General features: G+C 37.2%; 2 protein-coding genes across 3 annotated transcripts; one reads left to right on the top strand and one right to left on the bottom strand.

Annotated features, from left to right (window-relative positions):
* Positions 1-8,806, top strand: slc2a12 (solute carrier family 2 member 12). 2 transcript variants are annotated; one of them, XM_051879356.1, is made up of 6 exons: positions 1-165; positions 716-850; positions 2,845-4,236; positions 6,288-6,410; positions 7,361-7,493; positions 8,188-8,806. In XM_051879356.1, the coding sequence occupies exons 2-6, from the start codon at positions 739-741 to the stop codon at positions 8,279-8,281; spliced, it is 1,854 nt and encodes a 617-aa protein (XP_051735316.1). In that variant the 5' UTR covers positions 1-165; positions 716-738; the 3' UTR covers positions 8,282-8,806. The 2 variants fall into 2 exon arrangements, with proteins under 2 accessions (XP_051735316.1, XP_051735317.1); XM_051879357.1 differs by having other exon boundaries at positions 8,168-8,806.
* Positions 8,807-10,342: 1,536 nt separating this feature from the next.
* On the bottom strand, positions 10,343-18,388 carry tbpl1 (TBP-like 1). Its single transcript, XM_051879376.1, has 7 exons — positions 18,145-18,388; positions 17,182-17,384; positions 15,526-15,608; positions 15,347-15,410; positions 15,154-15,257; positions 14,342-14,436; positions 10,343-11,030 (listed from the first exon to the last, which is right to left on the bottom strand). The coding sequence occupies exons 2-7, from the start codon at positions 17,314-17,316 to the stop codon at positions 10,951-10,953; spliced, it is 561 nt and encodes a 186-aa protein (XP_051735336.1). The 5' UTR covers positions 17,317-17,384; positions 18,145-18,388; the 3' UTR covers positions 10,343-10,950.
* Positions 18,389-22,269: the final 3,881 nt, after the last annotated feature.

The following is a 22,269-nucleotide window of genomic DNA, read 5'->3' as shown; positions in this document are numbered from 1 at the left end:
CTGTTTTGCATTGGTTACTGTAGGCGGAGTTTAAGTCACTGTGCCTTCCAAAACAAGAAACGTGTATCGACACAAGGACAGATAAGTTACTGCCACCCGGGAAGAGAGAGCCGAAGAGCTGCAATGATTTCTTAGACAGCATTCCCCATTATTGACGTTAAAGAGGTAACAGGCGCATTAAAACGCAAACGCTCTGTTTGAATGATCTTGAGCTTTTACTTGTTGATGTGTTCCTAGAAGAGTGGCACTGAGAAATCCAAGATGGTCAGTGGCTGTGCATTCCTGATTGGGACATGCGGTTACACTTGTAAATGTGTTAAGAGCAGTAAATACAGTTGTTGTTGTTGTTGTTGTTGTTGATGTATGTTGTGCTGCTTTCATTGGTGGCTTTGTTGGTCAGTATGAGCTTCCATGAACTAGAGAACCAGTTTGTGTTTTTTTAGGAGTTCATTGGTTATTTGCATGCTTAATATATATATTTCAATGCATATCTTCTTACTAAGAGACAGACGATGTTTGAAAATGTTTCTATTGGTCTAATCCCAAATTAATATCTCCAGGGTTGTGAAGGTGTCATGGTAGAGGTTTGAAAGTCCCTTACAAATGAGTTTCCTTAGTATAATTTTTCATTAGTAATATTATTGCTGATGAAATGCTGAATATTTATTATGAACCTATTGTTAAATAATAATTGTTTGCTGTCCACCTACTGTAGTTGGACCACAACCCTTGAAGAACATGGATTCATCTGAAGAGTCCGTAAGAATGACTTCTGACCCCCAGAGCAAAACATTTCTACAGAGTCCAGATACACACATACATGTAGAGAAAAGCCCATCTGCAGAATCGGGTAAGTATTCTCTCACATATGTAACAGAAAAGAAAAGAAAAAAAAAAACTTCCCATGTTTTTAGTTTTTGATGTCAAAGTCTGTGTGTCCAGTCAAACTTTACTAAAACAGGTCTGTCACTTTGTAGAAGATAGCTGTGCAAAAATAGGCAGGTCATCCATCCTTAAAATTTTCAAAAGAAATTTGATAATTAATTTAGATAATTACTGATTAGTTTGGTAATCAGTTAGAATTTAAGTTTAAATGCAACCCAGATTCCACACGTTCCAGATGTGGGCTGGTTATATATATGGTCATACTTTAGTTTAGGGTCCAATTCTCACTATTAACTAAATATTAACTACGACTTTTGCCTCAATAAACTCCTAATTACTGCTTATTAATAGTAAGGTAGTTGTTAAGTTTAGGTAAGGTATTGGGTATGATTAGTAGTTTGGGTTAGTTCACCCAAAAATGAAAATTTTGTCATTAATTCACCCTCATGTCGTTCCACACCCACAAGACCTTCATTCATCTTCATAACACAAATTAAGATATTTTTGATAAAATCCAATGGCTCAGTGAGGCCTCCATTGACAGCAAGATCATTAACACTTTCAAATGCCCAGAAAGCTACTAAGACATATTTAAAACAGTTCATGTGATTTCAGTGGTTCAACGTTAATATTATAAAGTGATGAGAATACTTTTTGTGCGCCAAAAAAACAAAATAGCGACGTTATTCAACAATATCTAGTGATGGGCAATTTCAAAACACTGCTTCATGAAGCTTTGAAGCTTTACAAATCTTTTGTTTCGAATCAGTGGTTCGGAGCGTGTACCAAACAGCCAAAGTCACGTGAACTATTGAAATTTCGAAAACACTTATGACGTAACGAAGACTTGTTTACTGAAATCATGTGACTTTCACGCTCCGAACCACTGATTCGAAACAAAAGATTCATAAAGCAGTGTTTTAAAATCGCCCATCACTAAATATTGTTGAATAAAGTCTTTATTTTTATTTTTTTTTGGCGCACAAAAAGTATTCTCGTCGCTTCATAACATTAAGGTTGAACCACTGTAGTCACATGAACTGTTTTAAATATGTTTTTAGTACCTTTCTGGGCATCTGAAAGTGTTAATTATCTTGCTGTCAATGCAGGCCTCACTGAGCCATCGGATTTCATCAAAAATATCTTAATTTGTGTTCCGAAGATGAACGAAGGTCTTACGGGTGTGGAACGACATGAGGGTGAGTAATTAATGACAGAATTTTCATTTTGGGGTGAACTATCCCTTTAAGGGTTGTAAAATATGGTCATGCAAAATAAGACATTAATATGTGCATTATAAGTACTAATAAACAGCCAATATACTAGTAATATCTTTTACTTATAAGTTTCATAATTTGCTTATGATAGAATTCATCTAGAACATGTTTCCTTAGTTATGTAATACAAACCATAACTAATGGAACCCCATTGTTACTACTGTGCATTTCTTGTGACAGCTGTGATGTTGTAATCAATCAGTCATATAGTCAAGTAATTAAAGTTTGATAGTCAGTTATATTATAGTTAATTATAGGTGATGAGTGTGCAGACTATTTCACCATTTATCTGGATTTATCTGAAATAAAGCAATTCATATGCTTGCCAGTGCTTACTGTATAATTGTTTGTAGAACAGCATGGAACAAACCTCGAAAACCAAAGCCATTTTAGCATGTGTTTGTGTATTGTGATTTGCAGTAAACACAATCAGTCAAGTGATTCTGTGATGATGATGATGATTTTTGTTACGTTCTGTAACATTCCATATTCATGGGTTATTTTGATTGTATACTGGCACTGTTTAATCTATATAGTAATTTGAGAGTCATATTAATGTATTTACATGCTGTCTTATTATGCTTGCATGGCATGTATTATTTACTATTTACATGTATATATTACATGTATTATTCATTTTATAATTCATTTATATTTTTCATCTCTCTCTGTCTCTCTGTAGGTAATGGTGCAGCTCTGGTGTTGTGTTCCGTGTCTGTGGCCTGCCTGAGTGGGTTGATGATGGGTTATGAGATGAGTCTGATATCAGGAGCTTTGCTTCAACTCAGGGATGTTTTGACTCTTTCCTGCCCAGAGCAAGAGCAAGTTGTTGGGTCTCTTCTGTTTGGAGCCTTCCTCCTCTCCCTGGGTGGCGGCACCATCCTGGACCGTTACGGACAGCGGTTCTCTATCATCCTCACTGCGCTGATTTGTGTGTTGGGGACGCTTCTGAGTGTGTGTGTGGTGTCATTTTGGGCGCTGGTGGTTGGGCGGATGTTGGTCGGCATGGCGGTAGCGCTGTCAGGCACAGCGTCTTGCCTGTACGCGGCAGAAGTGGCACCGGCCACCTGGCGTGGAAGGTGCGTGTGTGTATATGAGTTAATGGTAGTTTTAGGCATGCTGTTGGGTTTTGGACTGAGTTGGGCATTCGCAGGGGTCCCAGATGGATGGAGATTTACGTTCGGTGGCGTGCTGCTCCCTGCTTTGCTGCAAGCCGGCATCATGCCGCTGTTGCCGCAGAGTCCGCGTTTTTTGCTAGCTCAACAGCGTGAGAAAGAGGCTTACGCCACTCTCCTCCGTCTCCGTGCAGGGATCAAAGGAGTGGACGCGGTGGAGGACGAACTTCGGGCTATTCGTCTGGCACTGGGGGCGGAGCGCCTCCACGGCTTCCTGGACCTCTTCCGTTCCCGTGACAACATGCTTCAGAGACTGCTTGTTGGCGCTGCTCTGGTTTTCTTGCAGCAGGCTACGGGACAGCCCAACATTTTGGCGTACGCGTCAACTGTTCTTAGCAGCGTGGGCTTTCATGGGAATGAGGCAGCGACTCTTGCGTCCACGGGGTTTGGTGTTGTTAAAGTGGGCGGGACCATTCCTGCAGTCTTTTTAGTGGACAAAGTGGGGCCTAAAGCCCTTCTTTGTGTTGGAGCCGTAATCATGACATTGTCAACAGCAACTCTGGGGGCCGTTACTATGCAGAGCCGCACACATGTTTCCAGCCTATGCACGGGCTCCGTAAATAAAGCAAACCTTACGATATCTGGGATGGGAGATGAGACTGATATCCAGACGAACACTCCACTGGGCTTATACCACGCTTCTGATTATAAACTTCAAACCAAGCACAAATCAGATCCTTTCCTCACTAGCATTAATGACACTAAGGACCATTTGATTTTAAACTACACTTATGATCATAGGACAGTATTGATGGAACCGGCTGAGGGTTCTGAGAAAGACAGTTCAAAAATAGCTCTTCAGCCTCTTCATGTTAATGAGGTGTCGCCCTCTCTGAAATGGATCTCGCTGGTCAGCCTGCTGGTATATGTAGCTGGATTCTCCATCAGCTTGGGACCAAGTAAGCCACTGTCCACACTGTCACATAAAAACAAACATTCCTGTTGAAGTGATAATTCACCCAAAAAAATTAATTCAGTCATCATTTAATCACCTTCATGTCATTCCAAACCAATATGTCTGGCTTTCGTCTGTGGATTGCAAAAGGAAAAGTCTGATTTGTGAATGAGTCATTCAGACTGATTCATTGAAAAGTTCAACATCAAGAGAGTGATTTGTTCATGAATTGGACAACCCTTCTACTCTTATCTCTTAAAGGGTTAGTTCACCCAAAAAAATCACCCTCATGTCGTTCCAAACCTTTGTTAATCTTCGGAACACAAATTAAGATCTTTTTGATGAAATCCAAGAGCTTTCTTTAACCACTTTCAAGGCCCAGAAAGGTTGAAAAGACATTGTTAAAATAGTCCACGTGACTACAGTGGTTCAACCTTAATTTTATGAAGCAACGAGAATACTTTTTGTGTGCAAAAAACAAACAAAAATAATAGAGCTGGGACAATAAATCGATTCATCTCGATTTTTGAATCGATTCTGAGATTTCCGAATGCATCACGATTCTCTCTTGAATCGATTCTGAGCTTAGTTTTTAACAGCAGATGGTGCTCTAGGCTAGTTTTTAATCGCATACTCAAATGCTCAGGAAGAAGAGAGCGCTCGTGCGTTCAGCTATTTACTTGCACCTCAGAATGCTTTTATTACGCGAGATTAATGTAAACAGCCCACTGCAAACACCCTTGTAATTCGCTTCAACCTTTTCAAATTTTATGAATGATTATTTTATAGCAGGTTCAAGTGGTGTGTGTTAGGAATTGGAAAGAAGCAGAGTATGGGTGTTTGTAAAGCATGCAGTAGTGCCATCTGCTGTTAAAAACTAAGCTCAGAATCGATTTGAGAGAGAATCGTGATGCATTCGGAAGATCTCAGAATCAATCCAGAATCATTTCTCGATTCGCGATTCAATGATTTATTGTCTTTATTCAACAATTTCTTCTCTTTCTTCTCTTCGCTTCCAGGTTCTATGTCAGAACGCCGGCTCATTATTGGTCAGCTCCTGTGTCAGCATCATACATGTGCATCGTGGTGCTTACGTGTACAGCGTCGGCCAATACTAAGCCTGCATTTGGATGTAGAACCCGGAAGCTCTGCACTGTGTTTACTATGCAAAGAGCATTGGAGACTGACACGGAAGAGAAGAAATTGTTGAATAAAGTTGTTATTTTTGTTTGTTTTTTGTGCACAAAAAGTATTCTCGCTTCATAACATTAAGGTTGAACCACTGTAGTCACATGGACTATTTTAACAATGTCTTTACTACCTTTCTGGGCCTTGAAAGTGGTAATAATGTTGCAGTCAATCAGAGGTCCGAAAGCTCTCGGATTTCATCAAAAATATCTTAATTTGTGTTCCGAAGATGAACGAAGGATTTACGGGTTTGGAACGACATGAGGGTGAGTGATTAATGACAGAATTTTCATTTTTGGGTGAACTAACTCTTTAACAGCTGTGACCGGATTATTGAATCAGTGAGTTGAAACTCAAGAATCATATCAGATCCGATTTGTTGAACAAATCATCAGACCGATTCATTGAAAAGTTCAACCTCAATAGAATGATTTATTCATGAATTGGACATTGCTACTACTCTCATCTCTTAAATTCTGTGACCAGATCATTGAATCAGTGAGCTGAACTTGAGAACTGGATCAGCTCAATTTGTGAACGAATCATTCAAACCGATTCATTAAAAAGATCAGACTCAAAAGAGTGATTCTGTTATGGAGCTTCATATTCACAATTCACTTCCATTATAATATATTGAAAAAGAGTTGCCAGGATGATTTTCAAAGAAAAATCAGAAAGAAAGGAAGTCATACAGGTTTGAAAAAACATGAGGTTGAGTAAATATTTTATTTGTTTTTAACTATTCTTTTAATGTTGCATTTCTGTAAAAAGCTTATTTTGCACATTTTTCATTTTTATAAGCTGTCCTTTCATTCTCTCACTTTTTTAACCAAACGTATTTCTGCCTGTGTAATTGTCTATCTTTAGTGGTTCATGTGGTTTTGAGTGCGATCTTCCCGACTGGCATCCGTGGAAAGGCTGTGTCTGTCATCTCTGCTTTTAACTGGGCCACAAATTTACTCATATCGATGACCTTCCTTACCATGACAGGTAACACACACACACACACACACACACACACACACAGAGGAGGTTATTTACAGATATTAGATCAGTAGATCATCATGACCCAGTTGTATTTCAGGGTGCAGTCGGTGTATTTATCAGTACCTGGCCTCTGAAGTTCGTCCAATAAAACCATGAAGATTGAGGCTCTAATTCTCAATTTAGATAAGTGGTTAATTTGTCCTTTCTCATGGGGTCAGACTCAGCAGTTGCTGATTTGATGCTTTTTTTACTCTGGGACACTATGAGGAGGAAAATATTATAATTACTGAGCATCACTATTATTTTTCTTATACTTAAGGTTAGTAGTTTGTTCAAATCCCTAAGCCTAAGTATTACATTTTAATACGTAACCTGACTCTTATTGTTTCTGCTACAGACATGAATGTCATTAAATTTCTTAAATAGAGTCTGACAAAGACACCATGATATTGTCCCTTCAGGAGTTATGTAAGAGTTAAATTAGCCATAGATCATTAACTAACAAGGTAAAAAGGATATGTTGTTTTTATTCGAGTTACTATTCTGGAAAAATCAATTATTAATGTTAGAATTTAACCCAGCATGTTGTTCCCATAGCCTTCAAGCATTGCTCTAGCTAACATTATATAAATAAAGGGTTTTTATACTGGGACCCAGGGATAGATAGAGAGAGAGAGAAGGAGAGAGAGAGAGAGAGAGACTCATTGAGCTACTCATTGAGGGCTGTATAGACTATGTTCTCAGAAACTGATCACTGAGTGTGGACTGAGTTAGGATTGTGTGTTTAGAGGCAGTCTGCCAAACATTCATTTGCCACCTGTGGGAATGTTCCTGCAGAAATGGAATGAAAACACAAGAAACACAAACTTACACATTTCTGCACAGAACAATAAACAAAAAAAGTTTTTGCAGCAGAAAGGAGTGTGATTTACTGTAATGTTTTGTGGTTGTAGAGAGGATCGGCCTGTCCACCGTGATCTTCTCCTATGCTGCTATGAGCTTTGTGTTGGTGGTGTTTGTGATTGTATTCGTGCCAGAGACGAAAGGCCGATCACTGGAACAGATCTCTAAGGACCTTGCCATGAAGTGAGTAGACACACACACCTACACAAACAAATGCGTCTTATGTTAAAGGGATAGTTCACCCAAAAATGAAACTTCTGTCACCATTTACTCAACAGATCTCGCACCCCATTGACTACCATAGTATTTATTTTTCCTACTATGGTAGTCAATAGGGAGCGAGATCTGTTTGGTTACTGATATTCTATTTGAGAATATACTATATTTAATTAGAATATACTATATAAATCTGGCTTTGTGAGACTATAGTTTGAATTATTCCATTTTCTTTACATGACACATTGACATTAATGTACAGAATGGCTCTTTCGGCATTATCCTGAACATTATTCGAGTTTCATTACAAGCTGTTGACACATTTGTAATAAAAAATACATTAAAAATTTATAGCTTCTTTAAATAGATAATTTTATTTATTAAATTCAATTTAAGTGGTTGAAAAAATTCCCATAGATTTACACTGAAAGAGAGATTTGAATATCCAGAATATCACAGAGACTTGGTAACCTGTAACCTGTTCTGTAACAGGCACACACCCCATTCAGCTAAATATTTTGAAACATACTTCTTTGCAAGAATGATGTGAAGCAAAACATTGTTTTTACAATGCTTGGCACTTGCCCTACTCTGCAAACATCAGGGAGTTTATGTTCTAAAGTGCATCACGTAATGATCAGACACGTGTCCTGTTTTGCAGGAATCACCTGAGCAGCACACTGCTGTGTCATAGAAGAAAACACAAGTCTACAGCACAACCCTCACTGGAAGAAAAAGCTCTTGCAACCATTTGACTTTTTATCTAAAGAGTAAAAGAGCAACAGATTGTTCTTGGTGCTGTCGGATAACTTACAGGACATCCAAATCTGTGACTACACTGATCTACTGTGTAGAAGAGATATGACTAATTAATGTTGTCATGGTGAAAACAATTTTGCTTAATAAACCTTCTCATGGCGTGATGGGTCAGTTGAGACGAATTTAATATGTCAGTCTGTTTTATTTGTATTAGGTTTTAAAATGCGTTTTAAGTAGCTTTGGAATTGGAGCTTTTACAACTCACTGTTATGAAATGTTTTGGAAATTGTGTGCAATCATGTGCAATCATGACCATAATCATGCCATGGCAAGTCAAAGCCAAGTTCTGTGATATGTACACATATCAGTATTTGTGTGCTGAGCACTACTATAGACAACACTTGATGGTGTCTCTGATATGAGATGCCTTCAGGCTACCAGATTGCACAACTGCAAATTGACATATATTACAAAATGGAATTTTGTTCATTAAAAAAATATATGTTATGTTAGTAAAAAAATTGTCTGTGTCCTGCTCCATCATTTATGCATTAGGCTAATACATATGCAGTAAATACATTTTTGAAAGAATTAAATGTATTTAAACACATTTTCTAATGATAAATGTAAGCAATATGGTACGAGAGGCTGTGCTGTATCGTGAATAAGTCACGGCTGAAGGGTGTTGTTAGGCACGACGTGAAGCGGAGCACTAGCCTCGAGTACCTTATTGCTTTTATAAAATGGTTACCACACAATACAAATATTAAAGCCAAAAATATGTATCAATGCAGCTTTCATGAAGTAAACCTTAAAAGCCTTCCTTCCCCCGGAAAAAATAGTCCCTGACCGTGGCGTGAACCGCAACAGAAGTTACGTTATTACGCCTAAGACTTCTACATTGAAAAGACTGAATTGTTGTGAACACGAAACAAGACATAACTGACTTTGACTAGCGCTGTCAGTCACAGGAAAACCCCTTAACTGTTAAAAGGACAAGATAATACATCAAACATTTAAACAGATTTTTTATTATGAACATAGGACTGACCTGAAGGAAAATGCTAAATCTGAATGCAGGTAATAAACTCGCTCACTCGATTTCTTTCTCATAATACTCTTCTACATAATACAGTAAGCGTCAATGAACAATATCAATTGAGAACATACAGTTTACGTTGCTAAGATTGGCTGCTAAAGGTGTTGTGTAGTGATACACAGAACCGTTGGGTGAAGCGGTCATAGTGTTTTATCGTGAATAAAACACAGCTATTGACCAATCAGAATCAAGGACAGGAATTAACCGTTTTATAACATTAAATAAAAAAATAAATATAATTCCGATTGTAGTAGCGATATGCTTTTTTTTTTTTTTTTTTAAAGATAGTTAATGAGTTAAGTAAATTGTAATCTTGCATAGCCAGAAGTTCAGCCAATGGTCCGTGGGCGTGTCACGCCTGAGGCTGAGACTATTATGTAAATCGCATGACTTTCTTGAGGTAACTTGAGGACTGTCGTGACATGTTGTTTACAAACCATTTTACTGACGCGGTCGAAACAATTGTTGGGCAACTATATGAGTGATGATACATTTCAGTAAGTTGTACTTTCATCTTTTATCATACCCTCATGTTTATTCATGTCTATTCATGTCTTTTTGTACCATCTACTGACTAATAGTAAAGAGGACAAAATGGCGCGTCACGACAGAAAAGCGCCAAAAAACATTTTTGAAATTTCGCAATACATTTGACAATTAGAAAGCTGAGGCTTTAGAAATCACAAAACAAGTTTTTAAATTTTTTTTAATAACCGCGTTTCATACGGGCTTTTGTGACTTTCGACTCCTTTCAATGGAATCGTCCGTGTCAGAATATAAACAGGCCTAAAGTATTTAATTGTGAGTAAAATCTGCAGAATGGATTTAAACATATGAAACCATAATCAAATTAACATTGAGTAACAAAAACAATTAAGTAAGGAGCCTAAATATGAGTAATGCTGGGATATTCCTCTTGAAAAGACAGACACAAAAATGAGTGACAATTACGACTTAATATAGGGGTTATTTTTTATTTTGTTTATTATAAAATACAAAAATTCACATATTACATAAACATATGGACCAAAGACTCCTTAACAACCCAGAGTGTTCTTGTCCACAGCATACAACAGATATGCATTACCTGCTGTTTAAATGTGAAGTGTTTGCCCTTTAACCTCTTGCTTCTGACTTATAGTATCATTAAATGAGCCGCGAAGACATCACTAGAATCAACTTAGTTAAAATTTCCAAGAAGTTTCAGTAAAATGCGATCTTTAAATATCACTGCTTGCCAGTTTTTACTTTGGTGTCCATGCATTATAATACAGTTAATTCAAGTGTTTATAAACTACACAATGCCAGCAACACAATGTCAATGCACTAATGGTCCTCTTCTGAGCTTTAAGAGGTCGTCTGTAATTGTCATGGGGTCCGAACACCAAAGTCAACGTTCAAAGGCATGACTCTGAAAACACACGACCTAGACCCGCTTGGACGTGAAATGGCAAAAGCTGCCTTGGAGACACATACAGTACAACAGTTACAAGCCTTAGAACATTCAATGATAAGGTGCTTTTAATTTCAAACCGGTGCCTACGCATGTGTGTGTGTGTGTGTGGTTTATGACAGTGTTTTCCGACACTCAAACAGCAGAGGATAAATCTGCTCCACGGCAGATGCCACACTCTGAACATTTGGTCCTAGAGAGAAGGGAAAAATGAACGTTAGTTCAGCTTTTGTTTATATTAAACACAAGAAAGCAGGTACTAAAAAGCAGTGGGTCACATTTACTATACAGGTCTAAACCGTGTAAATGTTTTTATAAAGAAATTAACCTCTGGTAATGTTCATTTGGGGGTCACACTTGTGTTGTTCACGGTCAAGTGACCGAACACCTGAAATGTAACTTTTTTTATTTAAGTAAAATCAATGTATATTATTGTTCAATATTTTTCCTTTTGTATTTTGAGAGAATTTCATGTTACTAATTAATATTTATGCAATAATTATGATAAGTTTTCCCCATTGAAAATAATACAAAAAATATTCTAATTTTTTTTAATACTTTTCAATTAAAGCAGTATTTCATGTTAATATAGAAACGATGCCTTTTGAAGGCAGATTAGTGCCATCTGGTGGGAGTAAAAAAAGAAAAACATCTGTAATGCCACGGTTTAACCACTAGATTCCTATATAGCTCTATATAAAAGGCTTATAAATTCTCTAGCTATTTTTAGACATAAATACTTATTTTTATTAAGTTGTGGATTTGGATATATACTTAGACTTTCTCTTTTTTTTTTTTTGAAATGTTGGTTTGATACAGAAGTCCTAAACGGCCATGGATTTTTTTTTTTCTATCTTGTTTTCTCTCGATCACGACTTAATATTTTCTCGTGATCTCGAGATAACAAAAGTTATTTCCTTGCGATCACGACTTAATCTCTGCTCTAAATTACACAGATGTGCCAACAGGTGGCATATATATTACCAAATATAACTGATGGGGTGCGGTAAATATCCACTTTACTGTATTAGTTCATATTGGCCCAGATTGTACGAGTTTCGGACAGAGAGAGTCTTCGTGATCGCTTTATTTTGTGCAGTATTGTGTGCGTTAGGTAATTAACTTAACTGTTAAATGCTTGAATATGATTATTTTGCTTGAAAGTGTATCTGTTATCGTTACGTTCTGGCTGCCAGATGCATGACTCACAGTTTCACGACTCCAATAGTTCGGTGGATACTAAACTTATTGCTTATTAAAACTAATTTTGATGTCACTGTATAGTATTCTGTTTGCACCTTATTGTGTATCTTTAAGACGCCATTTTAATCATCGCAGTTTCAGTGTTCGTTTACCTCACTATGTCACTTAATGTATATTGATAAGAAATATGATTTATAGCCGATGTCATTTAATTCAGTGATAGTGTGTAACCTGTTGTATTTTCTACATTTCTTTGTAGGAAACCACACACATACACATAAACACTCTTCTCAAACAGCATCCCAAGATTGTTTTAGCCTATATCAACTGGATTAAAGTTTTGTTTTTTGGAAATCTGGAGTATTGCACCTCTTTTTAATGGAAGAGCTAGGAGGAGGAAGACAGTTTAACACACATGATATTAGCCTATCCTACATGATGAATAAAAATAACAAACACATTATGTAATCTAATTTTATTTCAAGCGAATGAGGAAAATAAAGTGGGTTTAATCCAAGCAGCTTTAAAAGTTTTTAGAATTAAAGAATAATCTGGCATCTTTCTGAAGACACTCCGTCTGCGCTTGAGATGTTGAATGCTCTGTTGATTATTAAACATGTTAATTACACAAATAAAATGTTTAGCGTACATATATTGAACAGTCATTGATTAGCCTATATGTAGTTATTTATTGTAAACTTTATTATTAAGCGAAGTAAACATTTTGCTGAAATATCCACAAGATATAAGAGCGCATGATTTATCCGTCGATCTGATGCGCGTGAAAGTTGTGTTCGTTACCATAGCAACATTAGAATCCGGGTGCATTGTTTCAGAATCGATCATTGTAAAAAGAACTTTTATGTTAAGATGACGAGAAAATTAAGTCGTAATCATGAGAAAACAACTTATCTCGAGATCACGAGAAAATAAGTTGTGATCACGAGAAAACAAGATAGGAAAATTAATAATAATCCATGGCCGTTTAGGGCTTCCGTAGTTTGAAGTGTGAGATTTTGCATTCATTTTACTAGTCAAACCTGAACACAGAGAAAGACATAATTCAAAACCATTTAGCTTTTTCAATTCAAGTCCACGATTTTTTTGTGGTTACACATCGTTCATTCCTATGAAGTAGTGATTTTTTTTAAGTACAAAATCCTACAATAAGAATATGAGACATAAATAAAATGCAGCTGAAAATATAAATATAATTTTAATGATAACTTCTGCATAACAACATTTAGTCTAGTGAATAAAAACGTTTACTCAGACTCCAGAGCCTCACTGTAGCTCACAGCATTATATTTGCTCATTCTTCATGGTCTGTACAGCATGAGTCCTGCGGGCTGCCTTTAATATAATGTGGCTAAATAATCTAGGAATAATTCTTTAAAGTATGTGACTAATTCAGTAATCTGTATGAGCTCTATAGAGGCATGCACTGAAAAGGTGCTCCTCACATGACATCTACTGGTGTTTTTCATAGGAATTCATTAAAGGATTAGTTCACTTCAGAATTACATTTTCCTGATAATTTACTCACCCCCATGTCATTCAAGATGTTCATGTCTTTCTTTCTTCGGTGGGAAAGAAATTAAGGTTTTTGAGGAAAACATTCCAGGATTTTTCTCCATATATAGTGGACTTCAGCGGGGATCAATGGTTTGAAGGTCCACATTAGAGTTTCAGTGCTATACTACAATGAGCGCAAGACATAACTTCCGTTGTCAGAGCGCGTTTTCAGACCTCACCAACTGGATGCGCAAGGCAGTTGGACATAGTGGTGTATTAGAGGTAAAAAATGATATAAATACTGTTCGGTTTCTCGCACAAACCGATCGTTTCGTGTCTTAGGACATCAATGTGTCGTCACGAGCCGCAGGGTTTAATTTGGATTTGTTTGTGCATGTTTTTTTTATTCTCATAGATGGTGTTACCGTTTCAATGTATTATATGACTGACAGACGGCAACGGTCATTTGTGTTCTACTGAAGAAACAAAGTCACCTACATCTTGGATGCCCTGGGGGTAAGCAGATAAACATCAAATTTTCATTTTTGGGTGAACTATCCCTTTAATTTCTTTTAGACTGAAGACAGATAAACATATTGGATGACATAGGGTGAGTAAATTATCAGGAAATTTTAATTCTGAAGTGAACTAATCCTTTAAATACAGGGCGTTGGCATTTTATTAAAAGGTTCTTCAACCGTCTAGATTTTTTGCAATACATTCCAGACAAAACCCTGATTATGGTAGATAAAATTATACTGAGCGAAAGATGTGTGAGCTATTTACCTGTAACAGTGATATTGCCTGTGGAAAACACCTGCACTGTACTCCTGAGGTTTTTGATTCTGTATGACGCAGCAGGATGGATCTCGGGTTCATAGCTAAAATACACACAGACACAAACATAGTGATGAGACCCTTGCAATCCAGCTGCAGGAGAACATGTTCCTTAGCACAAGATTGCTCAATGCAGCATACACCATTGCACCACTAGAGAGCACTGTTCCCTTTTTTAGGCCCTTAAGGTTCCTTTGGAGCTGGTGTTAACATCCATCTCTCACGATCTGATCACAAGTGGTCAGAGGAGGCACATTAATGTTCACAGCTGGTATTAACATGCATCTCAAATGTGCCTCCTGTGACCACTTGTGACTGAATTTTATAGAAAGGAAGGTCTCCAATTTCATCACTACATTCGTCTCTTACTCAGTGTGGTTCAGAATACTGTTTAAACCTGTATTTTGCACTGACCACTTGTCAGTTTGGCCCAAAACGGATGTTAATAGTCAAGTCAAATCACCTTTATTTATACAGCGCTTTATACAATACAGATTGTTTCAAAGCAGCGCTTTACGCTGATAACAGGAAAATGATTCAATGATGCAAACAGAGTTCACTGCTGCTGTACAGCAGCTGTAAAAGAAAATAGTGTCATTGTTCAGACATTATCAACAGGCATAAGCACAAAGCCAGTCTGTTGTCTCTTAACTGCTTTCAATAATACTGACCATCCACAACACAAGTGCACCTACTATTTAAAAACATGAGTATTATGATAAATTGTATGTGTAGTTGGAGAACACCCTGGGAAGTCTTACCTGGCAATGGGCCGATTATTCTTAGTGAACTCAATGAGACGGATCTGAAAAGGCATGGAGCACACAGCCAGCACATTGACAACCTTAAAGTCCGAGAATCTCACCTGCAGATGAGAAAATACCATTTATTCAACATTCAGAAGACCTACAAAGCAGTATTAATCATCAAGTAGCTATTAATCCATTTAGACACCTTGAATCCAATCTTCTGCAGACAGCGGGCCAACCGTCGAGCACCCAGTTTGGCTTCCTCCTCACTAAAGAAAAATAAGCATGCAAGAAATTTACCAGTTAACCAAACACAGAGTATCTTAGCAGCACAAATATCTCTTCAAGCAATTCTGAGAATTGAAAAGGAGATTTTAGTGAGACCTTGTTGCTCCAGTGCAAATAATTTTCCCTGATGACCATATAGAGGCAGTGATACGTGGTTTTCGCAGCTTCATCAGGACTTTCTGAAAAAACATCCATAGAACATAAGCAACAACACGCGTTAATGATTGCCCATATACTGATTAATACTGCTGATACTGACAATCTCAGGCAAAGGGTGAAAACAATGCTGATGGCACTTTTCATGAATGCTAGTGTCCTATTGTAACTTTAGAGGAACAAAATCCATGTTTTTGTAGTTATATAAACCTACTAGTCTAGACATGTTAACACCATTATGTAACAGAACAGACAGCAAGAAAAGTTGCTAGTCTTAAAAGAAAAAACTAGGGCTGCCCCCTAATAGTCAACTAAACGTTAGTCGACTAGAAGAGGCTTAGTTGACCAAGATTTTATTAGTCAGTTAGTCGCAGAAAAAAAAAACTCCACAGGAAGTGGTTAAGTCAAACAGTCTGTGAGGGACAGATCGTTAACGGCGGGTCCTTGTGGTAATTACAGTATGTCGGGCAGGAAATCCAAACGTTTGCCTATCATCTATCAACCTCAAATATGGCTTATCATTTGAAACATGTAAGTAGTAGCAACTTTACATGGCTGCCCGCTTTAACGTTAACCAAGATAAATGTGCGCTATTATATATCCCAAGTGTTCGTACAGAGTGTGGAAGGCAGCTAAAGTACAGCATGCTTTACATGGAGGCGCCGGCGCGATCACTTGCACTTTTCAGACTTAAAATACTCGGTCAATTTTGTCATACAGATAAGAGTAATACATCATTCTGAACTGTAAAGAGTCTACTTTTATTTATGTAAACTCACAATAACAACAAAACGTTGTGCTTTTGTAAAATAAAGAAAACAAACAGGATGTGCTTTCTGCCGTCTCGTTCTTCCTGAACAGCAGCGTGTCACATAAATAAACAAACTCAGCGTATAGACTACTTGCCTCACAGACAGAAATATATCTAAAGAAAGCTTGAAATGTCTACTTTTAAATGAACAAATTCAAATCAAAAACAAATACTCTCTGATTATGTAATCCATATGAAAGGTGCATTTCTCACTATAGGCGCGTTGCTGCGGAGATGACGAGTCAGTATCGACAATCTTTGCAGCCTGTCTATTTTCCCAGACACATTCATAATCATTACTTTTGCCAGTGCTTTGCTGCAAGCTTTGTGTGTGCGCTTGAGCACGAGGCACATATTCCACCGACCTGTATATTTAAGTAATTAAATTAAGTAATTAAAATTAATATAAACATGCGATTAGTCGACTAATGGCTTAAATGAACAACTACTAGTCGACTAGAAAAATCTTTAGTTGGGGGCAGCACTAGAAAAAACAGACAATTTGGACTCTTTTTACAGCATGGCAGGAAGGAAATCATCTCATTCTCTTATTTAATTTTTACACAAATTGTAACTTTAACCACATTATTCATCAACTCTATTACCTATTGTAAGAAAAATTATCAAACAAACATTTTGTCTTTAATTTATGGGAACATAAACAAGTCATGCATTTAGACACATCTCAAATGTTGGTAAGAAGGTAACTAACTATTTGATGAAAAAAATTAGTTAATGCATTTCCAAACTAATGTATATAATCTAAAACATCGGTCTAGACTTACTCCCACTTCAGGCTTGTAGATGACATTAGTCCCCTCTAGGCCGATGGTACGCAGGTTTAGATGGCACCTGGTTCTGAAGACAGATACGACATTGGAAACGATGATATCAAGCGCCACATCGTTACTGGGGTCCATGGAGCCGCTGTAGATGTTTTAAGCTTGACAGCCCCTTTACAGATGCATGTCACGTTACAGAACACAACCTGAAAAACACATAAACATGTTTTTTTAAGGAGTGGGTGGTTTTACATTACATGTATTCATTTTGCTGAATCTAACTTATGAGGTGACATGTCTTAGATGGCTATAACTTAAGGTTTCTAGGTTTAAATCCCACAATAGGTGGTGATTCATTAACTAAGACCATTGTCCCCAAAATAAAGGCACTTAACCACAGCTTTTCCATGGGGAATGATCCTTTCAATAAATAAACTGTAAGTCACTTTGAATAAAAACATCTGTTTATATATGCAATAAAGTGGGGGGGGGGGGGAAACATGCCTACTTTAACAGTGCCAAACCAGCCATTAGTTTACATCTTCCACTCTCTTTTTAACGTAAAATGAAGGTGGCCACAAAGCACTGGCACGGAGTTTGAACAGATCAAATAACAAAGCAATAGGCTTGCAGGACGTTGTACTTCCTTAGTATATTTCTGCAGCAACTTCTATCAAATTTAGCTACATTTCATGCTCATATTTTTCCTCAGCACCATTTATTCATTCAATAAACATTTATACAAAGCAACACATGCAATTCATTACTATGACACAATAACATTAAACGTGCCTGCTAGCTGTTTCAGCTCAAAGAGTAAATAACAGAGTAGCGCTGTTAGAGATAAAATGTTATAGGTCAATATTCACACAAAAGCGATCATAAACTAGGTTTAACAACATAGAGAGTTTCAGTTAACTACTAAATGAATGGCAAACACATTAGGCTAATAAAACTTTAACTTACTTGAGTGATATGGGGCGGCAAATGGTGCGTCTGAGAGAATTTTTTGCTATAATGTGGTAAAACGTTTTTAAAACGATTATTTGAATGTTTAAAACACTATATGGATAAAATGAACGGTCGAGAAAGCACAAAAAGTAAACAAAAGCGCCAACACAAACAACAGTCAACCGGCGATTGTTGTCAAGGATGCCTTAGTTCCTGCGCGAGATGAGAAACTGTCGATTCAAACACGCTACAGCGCCTCCAAGCGGATGGGAGGAGAACAGTGACATAATTTTAATAGTATAATAAAGTGTGTATAACATTTTTCCTTCATAACTCACAGGCTATTTATAAAGATAAACATTAATTTTTTTAATGTGTTTTAATATTTTAAAACTTGATCATGATATTGAATTTAATAAATGAAGTCAAAAATGCCCCATTCTTAAAGGGATAGTTCACCCAAAAATGAAAATGTTGTCATCATTTACTCACCCTCAAGCTGTTCCAAACCTGTATGAGTTTCTTTCTTCTGTTGAACACAAACGAAGATATTTTGAAGAATGTCAGTAACTAAATAGTTGATGGGCCCCATTGACTTCCATAGTATTTTTTTTCCATGGAAGGCAATGGAGCCCATCAACTGTTCATTTACCCACGTTCTTCAAAATATCTTCGTTTGTGTTCAACAGAAGAAAGAAACTCATACAGGTTTGGAAAAACCTGACAAATGATGACAGAATGCTCATTTTTGGGTGAACTATCCCTTTAATCATGAGACATAGGACAAAACAAAGAGATTTTTAATACATTTTTTAAATAAGCTTTTATGTTTTGTCAGCATTTTTTATACATTTTTCTTTTCTATCAGGCAATATCAAAGTCAGCCTTCACTCTAAAGGTCCTCTTTCCATTTCACCTGCTATGAGTTTAACACAGAAACAGGTGAGTTTTATAGTTTTTTTAATAATTTTAAGTTTCTAAGTTTATTTTCTTTGTCAACTCCATCATGCTGTTTTATAATAACTCTAAAAAAATGGCTGCTGCATTTAATATATGGATGACATATAAAATATGGTTTGACACGTTTTTGGATCTGACATTGTTGAACCATATTGAGTGATAGACATGGAAAAACAAATGAAAGAAGCAGGAGTTTGCACCCCAGCATATGTGAATTCCTTTGAACATGTTGAACCAATTAATCCAAAATAATTACTTGATACATAAACACTTTCCCCCTCTTACTGTCTTCTCTGTACTTAGTGACAATTGTACATTGGACATCTGTCCATGAGCCAGATAGAATAGTCTAGCATTGCATTGTGTCTGTCCGACACCCTTTTTTCTGAGATATTATTCACAGCTTTCCACGGCTGTGTTTATTTTGTCCTGTCTCAGGTCCAGGTTTAAGGGGGTCAGCAGCTTTTGTCCGAAGTGGACACATCTGGACAGAATGCATTGTTAGCGTTTTTTTGCGGTTTCTGGAAAGGTGACCGGAGAATTGAAGTAGCCACTCTGGCATGACTAGGAGAAAAGGATATAACTGAGGGTTTTCAGCTGTCTAAATGGATCGTCAGTGCTTTTAATGAATGAACTCATGACACCTAGATTACATGCTGAACCAACCTCAGATAAATAGACCTAATTTATATGATACGACACCATCAGTGGAAAAAATGCGATTTTACTTTCATCTGTTGCTATTTTTTCATTCCAACGTGTTTACCGAGCCATTCTGATTTTACTAATTTGGGCTCGCTTGAACTCCAAGACCCTTGACTTTAAGTCCAAACTGGATTTTTCCCAAGCAAAACAGCACAATAGCTTCAGAGTGATTCAGTGCTGTTGTTTGGTTCCTCCTTGGTTACCAGATAGGCTTTGTGAAATCTCAAGGGCCTCTCTGGCAGAAATATACTGAAGTAAATAAAATAAATTGTGCGTGGAAAGCCCTGTAGAGATGTCCAGAGCTGTTTACTATAAAGCCTGAGATTTAAAGCAGGTTACAGCAGTGTCAGACCACAAGCGATGTCTGCCGCGCCCCCTGCCGTACTGCAACTTCAGAGACTTAAGTGTGTTTATAGACTATAAAATAGACCTTAGCATCATTGAAATTCTCTTCCTGAGAGAAATAATGCACTGTTCATTAAGATAGAAGATACATAAACAGACAGAACAGGCAGAGTAAACACATTCTCCATCACTCCCTTGCTCCTCCGTGAGCCCTGCCCGGCCCCGACCACCAAGATCCTCTCGGATCTTCTGTTCTCCTATCCACTCATCTTTTGGATGGGAATAAAAAACAACCATGGCTTTTACTCCAGTCGATTCCAGAACCATCATTCTTGTTTACCGCTCTGGAGGTCAGAAAAAGGAAGTGCTATCACTGTTATCTCCCCTGCCAAACAGCATAAACAAGGCTTAATACCAGCATGATGCGCCATTTGCATATTATGCTAGAAAGAGGACGTTCAAGATTGCTCAGAACTGGGGTCGGAGGTTAAGAAAGGGTTGGAAAGTGTTTGGGGTTAGATGAGGGGCATTGGACAGCGTACGCTTGCAGGAGGATGTGAGTTCTGGAACCCTTTAGAACCCTTGTAAATGTAAAATCAAATGCATCTGGGCGACTCTTTGTCTAGTTTGAAGACAGAGACGCTGAAACGTCATGTCACATTAAACATTGTTTGTGCAGTTGGATGTGTTGCTGAGGTAATGAGGGTGATTTGTAAACAAGGAGGGGTGGAGCATGACCTCCACTCCTTGTTTACATTGGGCAGAAATCACAGGAACCAAACACTGGGATTGTTGAGCTACAGTAATGCATTCTGGGTAATGATGATACGCGTTGGGAAGCAGCCATCTCAGATATTCTCTTCTTTACAGATGAAAATGCTTTTGGCCTTGTTTTTACAGCTTTATCTCAAGGGCTTTCAGGTAAATAAATGAAGTAATGCGCATAAAACCACTTCCAGTAATCAGGTCTTCCTTAGGCCACCATAACAGGAATAGACGTAGAGCAGTTTCACATCGTTAGATCAAGTGGGTGAAGGTCATCCAGTTACGTGAAGTTAAAATGATGCTAATCAGATATTTATTGTGCAGTGACTGTACTTTTGGGCAGTGTTGGGGTAATGCATTACAAGTAACTGGAGTTATGTAATCAGATTACTTTTTTCAAGTAACTAGTAAAGTAGCGCTTTACTTTTAAATATACAACAAAATATCTGAGTTACTTTTTCAAATAAGTAATGCAAGTTACTTTGTTTTCACATTTATTGACTGACAGCTCATGTTGAGAAAAATCAGGAGTAAGTGCAGAGATGTTGTGTGTAAATATGTAGTTCTAGATGAAATGTGAGCAAGCATTTAATCATCTCACTTGCACTAAAAAGATTCATTATTCCTCAAAATGAATAAAATCAGTGAAATGCAAAATCAGAATACTACGCAAACCTCCAATAATTAAACAAATATTTTTATGGATTTAATCTCACTTTATTGACCTTCGATGATTCATTTAAACCATAAGCAAAAATGTCTTTAGATTTGTTTGTTTTTATTGGTGAAGTGTGTAAACTTTCTTCTCCTGCATTCTTCTATTCTTCTGCAATCCAGAATGGCAGCACACAGAGTTTCCAGGTTTTCACAACAAAACCCGCCCAATTGCTACTCAATAGTAGCCCAAAACTAGCCCAATCGCATTTCAGGGGGGTCCCCCCGGTAAAAATTGCATTCCGGGAGCTAAATATCATGTTATTTGGGGTCGTTTAAACCCTCAGACATGAAAAACAACCTGCGGCATCAGTGTTAAAGTTGCCTAAAAACCACAGACTTGGCAACACTGGCTGAAAAGGTTTGTTTGAGCTGCGACCATAGGCTGCACCCTACTGTGTACAGGCGTGAATTTGCATTTCCTTCTGCTTTATTATTTTAATTTTGGCGTGAAAGAGCCTTTACATTTGCCCAAAAATAGAACTTTTTTATTATTAAAAAAAACAAGCCAGTCAACACTGCTTTGGGGAAGTATTTTATTTTATTTTATTTTATTTTAGTTTTTATTTTATTTTATTTTATTTTATTTTATTTTATTTTATTCATTTTTTATAGGCTATGTTTTCCTCCAAACTGAATTAGAAATCCTTT

Source organism: Ctenopharyngodon idella, chromosome 22 (assembly GCF_019924925.1).
Source record: "Ctenopharyngodon idella isolate HZGC_01 chromosome 22, HZGC01, whole genome shotgun sequence".
NCBI classification, from domain to species: domain Eukaryota; kingdom Metazoa; phylum Chordata; class Actinopteri; order Cypriniformes; family Xenocyprididae; genus Ctenopharyngodon; species Ctenopharyngodon idella.
The sequence above is the reverse complement of the archived record's forward strand: the minus strand, read 5'-3'. Positions and strand labels throughout refer to the sequence as shown.